This window comes from Bombus vancouverensis, chromosome 3, assembly GCF_051014615.1.
Source record: "Bombus vancouverensis nearcticus chromosome 3, iyBomVanc1_principal, whole genome shotgun sequence".
NCBI lineage: Eukaryota > Metazoa > Arthropoda > Insecta > Hymenoptera > Apidae > Bombus > Bombus vancouverensis.
The window spans coordinates 17,637,207-17,651,495 of NC_134913.1; the positions used below are offsets into that span (position 1 = coordinate 17,637,207).

The following is a 14,289-nucleotide window of genomic DNA, read 5'->3' on the forward strand; positions in this document are numbered from 1 at the left end:
TAGAATCTCTGTATTTGTCGGACATCGTTTCTATACTTTCGACATTCCGAAATTCACGTTCTCAGAGGAGTAGAGTCGCAATATCGTATAATTTTCTCGAAGAATTATCGCCATTATTTAACTAATTAAGATTCGGTATTTACGTCTTGGACGTTGGCTTGAAGTAGATGCTTCTTGCGTTGATCAGACATTGCTTTTTCCCCAAGCAGTAAACTGGCGATGTTATAGATGTTATACTTGTCTAAGAATTATTACTGTTGTTCTTCGATTTTATTAGAACTGACATTGATTAGACATCAGCTACGGACTTTCAATATTCTAAAAGCTTCTCTCAGAAGCCAATATCGTTGAATCCTCTAACCGTGTACTAGATTCGAAGTTCTGCCTTTCTATTTCATCAGAATTCATTGTCCATAACTTCGATGAACAGCGAAAGTAGATTGTCCCCGCATTGGTCAGACGTTAATCCTAGGCTTCCGATGCTTCAAAAATAAAACTGAAGCAACAGCACTGTAGTATTTTCGCAAAGGATTTTCACTGTTTGCTAATGAAAATTCTCTCTGAAAATGACGTTATTAAATTATTTTCTCGCTGCACGAATTAAGTTTAGTTTATAACGAGTCTACTTCATGAACACGGATAGGCCCACAAAAGTACATGTTCGAAAATTCTCTAAATGTACTGTGTGCATCGTACGAAGCTAGTGAAATTTCAAAATGTTTATCAAGCTCATGTAATACGGCCAAAAAAATTTCCTGTGATAAATGTCGAAATACTTTTGCTGGCCGATGTACATCGCGGTGGTCCATTTTCGAATCTCACTGACTGTTGTGAAAGGCAGCAAGGTAATAAAGTTGCAGGATTTCAAGGAACGTTAAATAATTTCCACGGTTGGAGTGGTCGGTTGGCTAAACAGCGTGTGCAGAATAGGGCAGACCAACCGAGAGTCACTTGACCCACATACCACGATGTATCCCGGTCGAAAATCGCGCAACCAGGAACGTGTCTCGCATTTGGAAATGAACCGCGACCCAGAAACTTTCCCCTGAGTTTTTCCCGTCTCCAGGAACGTCGGCCACGGATTCTTATTTCCGTTGTCGCGCTCCAACCTCGACCTTCTATCGCAGTACGCACCGGCCTGTTCCACGAGTTCCTGGCGCCGTTGAAACCGTGTTTCCGCTTCTTTCACTCGATGTTCTTCGTTCGCCGGAGAGGAGATTTGTTAACGAAAGTTTCGCGACGATCGAGGATGAGTAGGGGAACCTTATTCCTGGTATTTCAGGCGATGTTGGCGAAACGTTAACGATATTTTTATCGTGGAAAAATATTTCTTTCCTCTGGTCGTTGTTTCTTCAGTTTCTTTGGCATTTGTCATTTATTCGTTGAATTGTTGTTAGGGATCCGAGAGAAGAAAGTTAAAGTATTTAGAAAAGAGATAGATTACTTGGAATTTGGACTTGTTTCAACGGGGTGAATTTTGTTTCTGTATAAAGAGATTGAGTGACGTTAGCGTTTCTTAAATTAGACACTCGTGAGAGGAGAAATCAAGTACAATTATTGCACAAAAAGCATATGATGTATGATTTATGAGGAGTTTGCTCGATGCACACGTTGCGAAAGAAAACGACGTGCTTGGAAAGCATCATTAATCATCGCGTCTTGAAAAACGTCCGCTTATTTGGCAAGTGAGCGTTCCATCTCGAAGGGGTTTGCAAGGTGCGCTCTAAATTCCCCCTTGTATGGTAGAAATTCTCTATTTAATTTAAAAAAATCTTCCTCGTACCTGAAATACCGAATCTCCTATAAAATTTGTCACGAAAATTTTCGTACTTGATTACCATTATCGTGCTTGTGAGTTGGAGATACATTTCAAAACAGAAAAAAAACGACAAACTGTGTAAAATATCATAGCTTAAAGAAAGCAATGACAGAAAAAGATAATATCATGGTAAAAAGAAAGATTGTACCAGAAAATATATAACCGAAGGATAACAATATTTTATATTAGCGACAAATGTTTTATAGAGAAGAAAATCAAAAGTCGTGTACCTAAGAAGATATGCAATTTGTTGCAGGTTCGTGGAACGCATATAGTTAATTAAAAGACCCTGATCTAGCGAATGGTTCGCGTTTCATTAGCGGGAGAACCAGTAGACGAATTCTCGACTTGCGGCTAACGATTTCGTTTAAGAAAGAGAATAATATGATCGCAGAATTACAAGCGGGACAAAAGAGTTTAATAAAACGGAACAGAACTAAAGGCGAGATTTAATTTCGGTGCACTTAAGCGCTCTCCCATAGATGGTGACGGAATAAGCCTGGCTTCAATCCGTCGAATGGATAATTCCATGAAAATCACCAGAAGTGGATACACTTCTCGCTACGAACGTCAAATAGAATTGCAGAATATTACATGAAAAGGAACTCTAAGGATCCATTTCTCTTGGGAATTCATGGAATTAAGTTTAACAAAATTTTTATATTCTTGTATCGTATTTCTATATTTTATCGAATATGAGAGTAACGTTTTTTATACTTTCTTCTTTTTCTTTTTCATATGCAAAGTATCGAACCTGCATATATTTTTCATCGTGTCGAGAAAAAATTCTCTTATGCTCGAGCGTCGCTATTCGACGACGCGAGATGAAAATAGCGTAAAAGCGTTTTGACAGGCGAAATCCCGTGATAGAAAGATATCTTTAGAGAAGATACACTTGTATTCTAGATGCATGCACGTAGATTTCGCGTTTCCCCCGAGAATGAATGGTACACTCGATGGATATGTCTTAATCTCGACGTGAACATCGATACTCGCCGCGTTCGGAAGTTATCCGAGACAGTTAACATCTCGTAACTGAATCACTCTTGGCATTTCATGTTCCCTTTAGAATTCTATTATCGTACGATAAAACGTCTAGTTTCTTCCTGTGAGAAAAATAAACTAAAATTAGTTCCTTCATTAAAGAAAAATTTATTTGACCGCCTCTTTAAAAGGGACCTTTGATTAGTTAAATAAACGATAAAGAGTACATTGGTACGTTATTATCGCAGAAATCGATTTCGACGAGTAAATAACATGTAATCATTTTCGCATCATTCTCTGTACATAAATCACGCCTCCTTGAGCTTTGATCGACAGAAAGCAGTAGCTTCGAGAACCACATTTAGCTGAGTGCTCGAAACTTTTTACTATCTGCACCGTGTGGCATATGGATGAAACAGCGTTCGTTGTTCAAACAGCGCTCAAAATAAAAGTTCCCGGCTGCGTAAACAACGTCGTAAAAAATATCGTGAATGAACGATGCCCGCCTGTCTCATCCATATGCTTTAGAAACGCATCTATAAAAGTCGTTGCACGTTGTAGAAATTAAAAAAAAAAAAAAAAAAATACCCTACTTTGTTAAAAACTCTGCAAACATATGGAACTCTCCAGTGATTAAAAAGATTACAAACATGTCTTTACTCCTTCCACACCTTGTACAGAAAACCATAAAGTACCTAAAGCAATTTCCTATTTTAAAAAACCCATGAATTACCCAAGGAATCCATAGATATATCGAGATCGTAAATTACGTTGTTCAATGGTTCCATCCATCGACGTATTTATGTCCGGGGTTGCACACATTTTACAGCAACCCTTTAAATTTCAGACTAAAAATTTTGTATTAAAAGTGCGCTGTTCTTTTATCATAGAATACTTCGTTTTTTCTTTTTTTTTTTTTTTTTCTAAAATATTTTCGATTATTTGCGCTCTTTCGGTCGCGTCTTACGAAGAACCGTTGAAATCCTGAAAATTATATCGTCGTAAATCTAAACAATCTTCGTAACAACATTAAGAATATAGTAGGAAAAATATTCAGTGCAAGGAGAAATGTAAACTTTTGTCCATATTATTTCTGCAAAAGAATATCTACGTATTTTATCAAAAAATCCCAAAGATATCGTAGATCTCTACAAAATTCCTATAGGAAATTATCTTATCCCAAGTGTTCCGATGGTTCTAATATTAAATACTCTTTACCACCAACTACCCCTATTTCATTTTACGCTTGTTTCACGAACCAATCTAAAGATCAAACAATTCCTTCATCAAAACTACTACCTCACACCTAACCCCTAAGGAGTAAAGGTCATAAACAATCTGTGGATGGAGAGTTCCAATATTTGCGAAGCGTGCAGGGACGTTTATGAAGTAAACGCGGGAAGAGGACGCGTTAGTACCGTTTCTCCGCTAGGACATCCTGTCTGGTCTGTCTTGGAGCTTGCTTGAGCCTTGCATGGCGGGTCATGGTTCCTGTTTCAGGCCGCGGCAGCAGCAGCTGCAGCGTCACCGTTGCTGAAGACGCCCCTCTCAACAGCACAGCAGGCCACCTACGCAGCTGCAGCGACCTACACGGCAGTGGCTGCGCGCGCATACAGCGCAGCTGCAGCTGCGGCACAACCGGTCGCAGGATATGCCGCAGTCGCGGGGTAAGCGCACCACTACTCCCTTCGAAAGGCCTGCTTCGCCTTATCCCTCGGGCTCTGTTCTCCTATCTTCTCTACCTCCTTTATGCGACATACTATAACCCTTACGGTCTTCGACGTCGCGTGGGATCTCCTTTCTTTTTCCTTCTTTCGAGACGAGACGCGCTTTTCAACCACGACCGGCGAAGAGATTCGGTTTAATTATTAAGCGATTTGAACTTTTTTTAATTTTATCGGCAGCTAGTAATTATGGAGAAATTAACAGAAATTTCGTTAATTGGATATTAGTCGATTGCCTTTCAAGGGATATGAATCTTCGGATATTGGGAATTTTTTTTTATTATTTCTTTTATTAACAATTCCGATATAAGAGATTTGCTTTGATTATTTAATTTAGTAGAGTTGCATCGATACTCGAATTATAAAGAGATTAATTCTTGAGGATTTTCTAGTCGGATTTTGGTCGGTTGTTTTTTTAAAGGATTTTAATAGTATAATATAATAGTATAATAATAACAGTATCGATATAAGAGATTTGCTTTGATTATTTCGACAATGGTAGCGTTCTATTGATACTGTGATTATGAAGAAACTAATTGTGGAAATTCAATGAGGTTTTCGTAATTGGTTTTCAATCGATATTTTTTTCAGGAACTTTGGGAATTTTTGTGATATCATTGAATTTCGTTTGGTTATTTCGAGAAGGGTAATTTTGTTAGAAATTAACGCTGCAATTATGGGCAAATTAATTTCTCAGAATTTTAGAATCTGATTTTGATCGATTATTTTTTTTAAACGATTCCTACCCTTCGATATAAAATGTTGAGGAAGAGATCGAAGATTCTTACGATATCATCTTGCTTTTATTTGTTATTTGTTCATGAATCGAGAAGACTATATCTATTATAATTCTATATTTATCATATTCTACAAATCTAACTTCAGATATACGGAAAAAGATGTACAGTCGGAGTCCATTCCTTCCAGAAGAATTCGTCGTCGTGGTCGAGCTCTTAGGAGTCGCAGACATGTCGAAAGTCAACAACCTGATGATACTCTTACCGAAAAACCTGATAGTCCTATCGAAAATCCTTAGATAACGTCCTAAGTTTGTATCTCCTTTTATCTGTTTATCCTTTATTCCTTAACAGGCATCGATTAATTTACAATTACAGAATGGATACTTAATATGTTTCAATGTTGATGTTTACAGTTACGGGCGTGAATACGCCGATCCCTACCTTGGACATGGTATTGGACCAGTAGCTGGCTATGGGGTAAATGCAATTTTTCACCTCTCAAAATGATAAATAGACGGAATAATTTCAATTGCTGATACTTTTGTGAATTTATCGTTGACAATTAATAACTAAACCGTGGCTATTTCTTTTATTTCTAAACATTTTCGTAAATTTATTACTAATAATTAATAACTAGTATATAGATGTTCATGGAAATGTATAATTTCGTGAAATTAAGCAAAGATTCTCTTTCTATTTAGCTCGTTCAATTTTATAACAAGTACCGTACTTTAGATATTTCAAATATCTCTATTCGTAAATATTCAGGCGGAATCGTCGATCATAAAATTAAAATATAATTTCAATTGATGGAAAAAATCAATCTTTTTCACAGGCAACCGTATACAGAGGCGGCTACAACAGGTTCACGCCATACTAAGGATCGTCAGATATCAGAGCGCGAGCCTTCCAAGTACACCGTTATACTCAGCTGAACATGACCAGAACAAAAAGAAATCGACACAATCATCATCGTCATCCGTCATCGATCACGATTAGCCCACGAAGCGATGCCTGGACCCTCCGCGCATGCTGACGCTAGCCTTCTTCGTAGCACCGATACAAAATCATTGACTTCGGCTCTCGTCGACGCGGAACGAAAGCGTGTCTTTCATCCTGAAATCATCCGGCCATTATGGACAACGTTCCAATAAAGCCAGAACTACCGAGTCGACTACGAACGTGCCACGTATAAGTAGGACGAAAATTTCAAAATTGTTTGCGAAACGGGTACATTAAAGTTTTACACACAGTCGATCAGAGGGAAAATAGAAGAAGGAAACCCGTAGAGAAAAGGAAGAGAAAGAAATTTGCTTAATCGTTACAGACGAAAGGACGATCGAATGCATTAAGCGGACCGATAGACGAACAGATAGAAGGTTAAAGATCGTAGGAAGATGATATAGAACACTCAGAATTTAAATTAGATTGAAAGCGTGCTTCTCAGTTGGAGATAGTTTTCGATTGGGGTTGATCGACCAGACGACAAAGGTCTGCCGAAGCGTCGTCGAACTTTCAAACTCTGATCGATAATAAGAGGGTTGCGAGGAAGGACAGAGATATATGGCAGACAGGGAAATCGGTAAACTGAATTAGCGGACAAAGGGGACTGATTAAATTGAGTTTTGTTGGAAACATGTTAAACATCCGAACAAACGGTCGTATCGAGCGTCTTAAGAAAAATATCGGTATCCGGCGAAGGATCAAAGTTACAAGTTAGATGAAATAGAATCGAAACGTTCCGAAGCTGTCGAAATTCGTGTGTAAAGGGAACGTGGCATCGCGTCATTAAACTATCAGTTCGTATCGGAGTTCGGACCCGGCAGCCATTCCGACTTTACGAAGTTGAATGACAAAGGGGCAAATGTGTCGAATCTAGACGGTGTACGTGTATATATATTTGTGTATATACGTATATATATATATAAGTAGATAGATATAGATAATTGATCTCTCTAGAAATCAATTGTAATTATGCAATTCGTTGCTCGTGCACGTTTCTATAATCGTTCAGGAGAAACTTTTAAAACGCGACCCGGCAAGAATTTTTATCACTAACGAAACCGGGACTATTTAGATCACATTACAAAGTTTACGTATCATCGTAATGCGATGTTATTCATTGAGATCCAAAAAGAGTAAAAGGCATTCAATGAGAAATATGAATATAGAAAGAATTTTGTACATAATTCATTGACAATTCGCTAAAATATGAAAACGAAATCTGAAATAAAGAAACGAGTAAACGATCGTTTTCTTTCGTGTCCTTTTTTTTAATATTATTACTATTGCCATTATTTACCCTTGTCCTCCGTATGGACAAAATTTTATGTTTAATTGCCTGCGTTAACAGGTCTTTCCTAATCATGAATCAGAAACACCAATTATCAGACACGTGATAAGACGTGCAAGAGGTAGAGGAAACTCTCGCTAATGGCTGCCGGAAAGGAACTCTTCCTTCGTGTCGACGAGGTACACACGACTTCCGGTGACAAACGCCACGCTCGGTAATCAGCGAAGAAAAATACGCGAGACCCTCTTTAGGTAGCTAGACAAGATTTTAGAGGAGAGAAAACGACGAGAGCGACGAAGCAGTTACGCGTGACCGGTAGGGTTTCTATGCCAAATATGTGTGTGTCTATGTTGCGCGTGTGTGTGCGTAGATTCGCGAAACGAACCGCGGCTGTAAAGAGTAGAATAGTAAATGTGGCTGAAGGGAGAGACAGAGAAAATCCCTTGAATAACTTCTGACAAAAGCAAGATTCTGGCAAACAGAATCTAGTCAAATCAGTCTCTACCGGTTCCTAATCGAGATTATGACAATGTAACGCAGCTTTTCTCCTAATACTCACGGCCTTGTCGACGCTCCAATGGAAGATGGAACGTGACAGCCTCTTTTTTTTTTCTTATATAGTTAATGAAAATTACCTTTTAAGGATGGTAATTTTTGTTCGAATTTTGTGAATTTTGAAGCTTGTCGATCGAGGTTTCTACGCTCTCTTATTTTTTTTTTGTGACTACTTTTTGGTGCAGGAATTGGAATAGAAATTAATTTATGATGTTAGTAAATCTTGGTCTCGAATTCGAATCTCTCCGATTTGGAATACTCTGAACGTGAAATTGTCACTTGATTCGTACAAACGAGAAATTCGTTTGTAAGATGTCAATCGACGAAACGATTCCTATTCCTCGATGGACTGAGTGTCCACGCACGAATAGCAATTTTCATCGAGAATTACGATATTCGTCTACAAAAGATAGACACATTGTAACAGAGCTCGAGTGATCGAGGGCGCTGAAATTGATAGACTGATTCTTTGAATTTTGATGCAATCTCTTGGACAGCTTTTCACAGAAAGCTATCAGATTCCTTATGTGATATTTCCAATATTATTTCTCGACTAGAAATTAACTACAGCTATCGAAGATATGTTTTACTGTTCTACGTAGAGAACTAAACTCATTTACATATATATATATATACGATATATGTATACATATAATATGTACACGTATGTATGTATACATATACGTGTACATACGTATATGTATATACGTGTACATATTATATGTATACATATTGTTTTTTGCATTTTTCATTTCAAACGATGAACGATGGATTCGTCCAAGTTTAAAGTTCCTCGAATTTCTACCGCATTCTCGATCACAGAATTTGATTTCTCGATCGGTCGGAAAAATCTTTTTTTGCTAGACGTAATCACGAAGGCAAACGAGAGAGAATTATAAAACGAAAAAGAGGGAGGGAGAGAGAGAGAGACTCACACACACACAGAGACACACATAAACACAGAGTACTCCGAAGCAGAGAGTAAAAAGAAAAAAGAAACGCGATAGGGAAATGGTACGCACATTGAGCCGAGTGAGTGATAATCCATGTTGAACAGAAAAAAAAAAGTTCTAGTTAAGTGGAGATTTATCGTAATAAATATATACATATATATAAATAAATATATAGGTAAGTCGTTGCGTGACTCAACGTGGAGCGTAAGTGAGAAGGAATGCGAGTGGCCACGAGTGAATGAACTTGAGCGTGAAAGGGAGACATAAAAAGAAACTGATGAGGAAGAAAAAAACGACGAAACGTGAGGAACAAAATGGTCAAGGAAAAGAAACGCGATGGATAACGAGGGTGGGGTGGGTGGGGGGTTGGAACAAGGTATGACACAAAGAGTCGTGTGAAATAGCCAAATATGACAAAGATGTTCTTTTCTTTCTCTTTTTTTTTTTTGTTTTTTCTTCTACTTCTTCTATTGTCTTTTGTTCTTTTTTTTCTACGTAGATAAAAAACGCGACAGCAGTAGTAAAACTAACTGACGTGGTTAAACGCGACGTAGTTGGTTTACTGTCGTCGAGTAGATTTTAAAGCTCTAATCTATCGTTAGGGTAATTCTCTAGGCTAGGAAGAGAGGCAAAATGGTCGGTAGTTGGTCCTCGGACCGAAATTGGCCGCTAAATAAGAAGATACATATTCTTATTTTTTCTTTTTTCTTTTTTTTTATTTTTGCGTGTGCGAACGCCAGTACATGTAAATAACATAATTAGGGATCGACTGTGATCGATTTCGTCGAGCACAAAAGGAAGGATTAATTGAACGGGGGACGTCCCCGTTTTAGGAGCTAAACCGAACAATTCAGAACATACTCATTGATTCTTGTAACGTTAAATTAACGAGCGTAGATTTTAAAGGAGAGTCTGTAGAAACGAAACGAAGCGAGAAATAAACGATGGTAAAGGAAACACAAGATATATGCTAGTGATGCACGAGTATGATAATCTTCGAAGAAGCGAGAATGAAAGGGGAAAGGTTCTCGGGAATTCTCTGTTTGAGCGGCAAGAGACGTTCCCAGGATCGAAAAGAGACTCTTTGCTCTTCGAACCTTGGTCGCTTAATCGCGACTCGTTCCTCTTGGAACGAACACATTTTTCATATACGTAAGGCTCTCGAGATGCTGTGTGCTCGAAAATGATATATTGATATTAGAAAGGAATACGCTCTTGATCGTGTTCGTTCGCTGAGGAACACGCGCCAAAAGCGGAGCAACTAAGCAAGAAAGATCTATCCCTGTATATTGTACACTGTAATTACAATTTATACTTACTCGTAATCGATACCTTTATCGGTAGGCTATTACAACTAGTGGCTAGCGTAAGTCAAGCTCAAATCTAGGCGAGACCCACCGTCTTCGCGTCTTTATTCTTCGTCACGAGTGCACAACTCCCATCCCCCGATATTGCTCCTCTTGTTCCGGACTTTTATCGTTTTCTCGAGCGTGTTCTCCGATTGCGTACGCAGGCCTACCGTACACGATTCCCGTTATATTCACGATTCACGTCGTTGAGCTTACATTTTTCATTAATTTCATTTCTCTTTCCACTGTAATTCTTTTCTTCGGTTGCTTATTAGCTTTGTTTGTAAAACGTTGATACAAGTATTCCTGGGCATCTCGCGAAATTAACAATGCGTCCAGGCGATCGACGGATCGTGCTCTATAAATATAATTCAATTGTAAAGCCGATTAATTTAGATTCGATTTAGTTGTAGTAGTTTGTTTCTTCGACTCCGATGTCCCTCGGGGTGTTTCGTGAAACTAATCATTGGAACGAGTTCAGTGCATAGAAACGATAGAAAGATCCGCGATCGATAATACGTTTTAGTGAAAGATACTCGAGATGACTATTTTAGATTCGAACACGACGTTCTTAAGGAAAGGTTGACTGTAAATAATCACGCGAGCACCGAGAAAGCCTAGTTCTATCGATACTATGTACTGAACTCGATCTTCGTATATTCGCCACATTTTGCGGAACACCTTAAATATTTATCTATAGGAAAATTTATCTATATAAAGAATAATGAATCAATCGCTGTACAAAGGGAAATTTAATGAAATTAGAGGTAGCCAGAAACACGAATAGATTAGAATAGTATCTGTTTCTGAGTCTCTTAGAAGAATCGAGCATTTGTTTCGACGATAGAACCACAGATACTAGTCTTCTTCATACTTCTAGAAACTAACTTATAATATTCGCCAAACAAAAAAAAAAAAATCGTGCTTCGGCGTAGAATCCTCTCTTCGTGAATTGTACAAAGTAAAAAAGAATCTGCTAATAATTGTAATTTTAACACGCACGATTCGATCGTCGAACGCTTTGGACGAATCTATGAAATTCAAATTAGAAAATATTGTAAGTGAGAGAGAGAGAGGGAGAGAGAGAGAGAGAGAGAGAAAGAGAGAGAGAGGAAGACAAGCCAAATATGCGAGGTAGAACGTCAAAATTTCAAATTGGAAAGAGCACAGTCGACTAATTCGCCCCATTTGTGCCCACGTTTCATTTTTACGTTCTCCTTTTTCGTTGATCCGCGTACGTTCTCGAGTGCTAGCGGGTAAATCGCATTGTAAAATAATCCAATACGATCGATACGCACCGTAACGTTATACATATATAAATATATGATTCTACTCTAATTATTATTAAAGGCAGTACCGTAAACGGGATTTTTAAAGTGAATCTAGATGACTACAGGACTTACGTAAACGACACATCTTTACGAGCAACATATCCTAGCGTACTAGGCGGCGTCGTGGCCAAGTTCAGCTCGAAATCCTCGTAGGTCCTTGACTGACGAGATATTTGCGATTCGTCTACGCGACAACGCACATTTCCGCTCTCTTATTCCGGAAACTCTCTGGTGTCGTCCTTCCGCGATATGCCGGGGACACATGAAAAACGCGTGGTGCCGAATACACCTTCGAGGCCAGCACCTTCGAGGATTTCGAGCACGACCCATGGCCATCTTCTTTTTTCGAATTATCGCGAGGCAAAGACAGAAAGAGAATGACAAGTGAGAAAAAGAAGATAACGAGAAAATTAACAAGTAAGGGATGTTCCATGACATTAGGGCGTTATTACGGTAATAAGTCTAACTTCTTAGAGTCGTGAATGAGTGAATGATATTATGAAGAGACGATATGTGTCCGTGTATCGTGTGCTGAATGAGCGTGATATGATGCTTTTGCACCTCGTCGAATCGCCGCGACAAAAACAGACGATAGAGAGTTCTCGGACGTATTTGTTTCTAGGGACAAAATGAGAATAACTTGAGCGATTAAGTTAATTAGAGGGTAGGATGTGAATGAAAATGCGCGCGATTCGATGATATACAAAATGGAGGGACGATAGAGATAACGTTTCGACAAACGGGGATACGAGATAAAAAATACAGAAAACGTGGATTAAAAAAAAAAAGAAAAGAAAGAATGAAATTGAATACAAACTAAAGAACATCGTAAAAAGAGCTAAATGCCACCTGTTTTTTCGCTTTTCTCGCAGTGTAAACGGATTCGCAACGGGAGACGCGTGCGAATCGTCATTTGGTTTCCGGCTGCGAATCCAACTCCGGAGGAAATAAAAAGAATAACGCTAAAACGAGCGTAAACGACTTTTTGCGCCAAGAAAAATGCAGAAGAGTTGAGCGTTAGCATATTCACGCATCCGCGGAACACACATTTACACGCGATGGAAATTCGACGACGAGGAAGTAATCTATGAATCCGCAGGAAAAGAAAGCAAAAAAGCAAAAAAAAATAAATTAATTAATTAAATAAATAAGAATTAATTATAACGAAACTTCAGGTACATGAAGTAACAAAAAAAATATATACAAAAAAAAAACATGTCGAGAGAACAAGGATACGGTCAACTCGAAAACTTTAGTTGCAAAATACTGATAGGAGTACACGGGGTGTCTTACGGAACACCTTTATCATTGTCTGATTTGATGATATTTTGTAAGTCTGGACCAGTTGTTAGGTTCTTATTACTCCCATAGCGACTTCTTATGGCGTATTTTCTCTGTATATTGTCAATGTTTATTATTAAATATTTTTCAAATAAAACTCACCGTCTTCCATTCTGTTACATCCGCCCTTGACATTAACCCTGTTGCGCTCTTTGCACCGATTTTATCTCTCTATCGTTAAAAAATTTCTCGACTATGAAGATAAGATGGAAGATAAAATAGTCATTGGCATGTTTCATTTCACGTTCCACAATTTTATGCATAGAACTCGTCTCTTTTTATTTGTACAAACAAAATATCGAGATCAGGCTGTGAAAATTGCAGGTACGCGTCAGGGTTAACTCACTATACCTTAGCTATTTATAGAGCAGAAAAAATTCGATACCTGTAAACTACAGTGTAAACGTTCTATCTTACTCAAAAGAAGAAAAAAGAACCAGAATTTTCCGTAAGAATGTATCTTCGATTAAGCGAACAGAAACACGAAAGATAACGAATTACTGTTTCCAAAATACTCTTAGAATCTTGTGTTCGTTGGTGTCTCGTTGTCGTTAAATTTTCACGGTTCCGACATCGCGACGTGTCTCGATATGAGAACAGAGTTAGAGGGCCAAGAAGCCAAGTCCGAAAGAATCCGCTTTTCTAGGACGTGCTTACGTTTCCGGTGAAAGACGAGTTCGCCTGCGGGGCCGAGATCTTTTTTTCGTCAGTGACTCATCGCGCACATGGAATTACCATTCGCTCTGTGTGTTCAGCGTTCGCCTCTCTGATCTGTCAGTAAGCCGCGGACCGTCAACCAGAAAGCACGCGTGCTTCTCTGCAGAAACGATCAACGCGCACGTGCGTGACCAGGAATACCGATTCGAGGCCGACAAGTGGTTCCTGGCCCTTTAGAATTCGAGCATTCGATGAATACTCGCGCTGAGAGCGAAGGTGCATCCTTAAGCTCTGTATACGCTACAGATTTCTTAATTTGTCTCGTTCTTCTCTTCTATTTTTTTATTATGTTATTCTCGATCGTGAGACGAAAAGTTGAATAACTGGAAGATCTTTGCAAATTGGTTCAAGGATTATCAATATCATAATTTGTTAACGCTATTCGCATCGAAGATCAAGTTTTACACAAGCTTGCAATTCTCGCACTTATTTTCGTTTCGATATTCTTGTGAGATTATTATAGGATCGCGTGTTTGAAAGGTT

General features: G+C 38.6%; 2 protein-coding genes across 9 annotated transcripts in view; both read left to right on the top strand.

The window, feature by feature from the left end:
- Positions 1–13,186, top strand: part of LOC117154049 (RNA binding protein fox-1 homolog 2) — a 330,394-nt gene extending 317,208 nt beyond the window's left edge. For all 8 annotated transcript variants that reach the window (XM_076617305.1, XM_076617307.1, XM_076617311.1 and 5 more), the window contains 3 exons: positions 4,304–4,470; positions 5,681–5,744; positions 6,103–13,186. In XM_076617305.1, the coding sequence (XP_076473420.1) occupies positions 4,304–4,470; positions 5,681–5,744; positions 6,103–6,147 (276 nt within the window). In that variant the 3' untranslated portion in view covers positions 6,148–13,186. The remainder of the gene's footprint in view (positions 1–4,303; positions 4,471–5,680; positions 5,745–6,102) is intronic.
- Positions 13,187–13,868: 682 nt separating this feature from the next.
- The window catches only part of Sur (Sulfonylurea receptor), a 28,005-nt gene continuing 27,584 nt past the window's right edge, over positions 13,869–14,289 (top strand). Inside the window, exon 1 of the mRNA XM_076617312.1 lies at positions 13,869–14,022. The gene's annotated coding sequence lies outside the window, so the exon portion shown is untranslated. The remainder of the gene's footprint in view (positions 14,023–14,289) is intronic.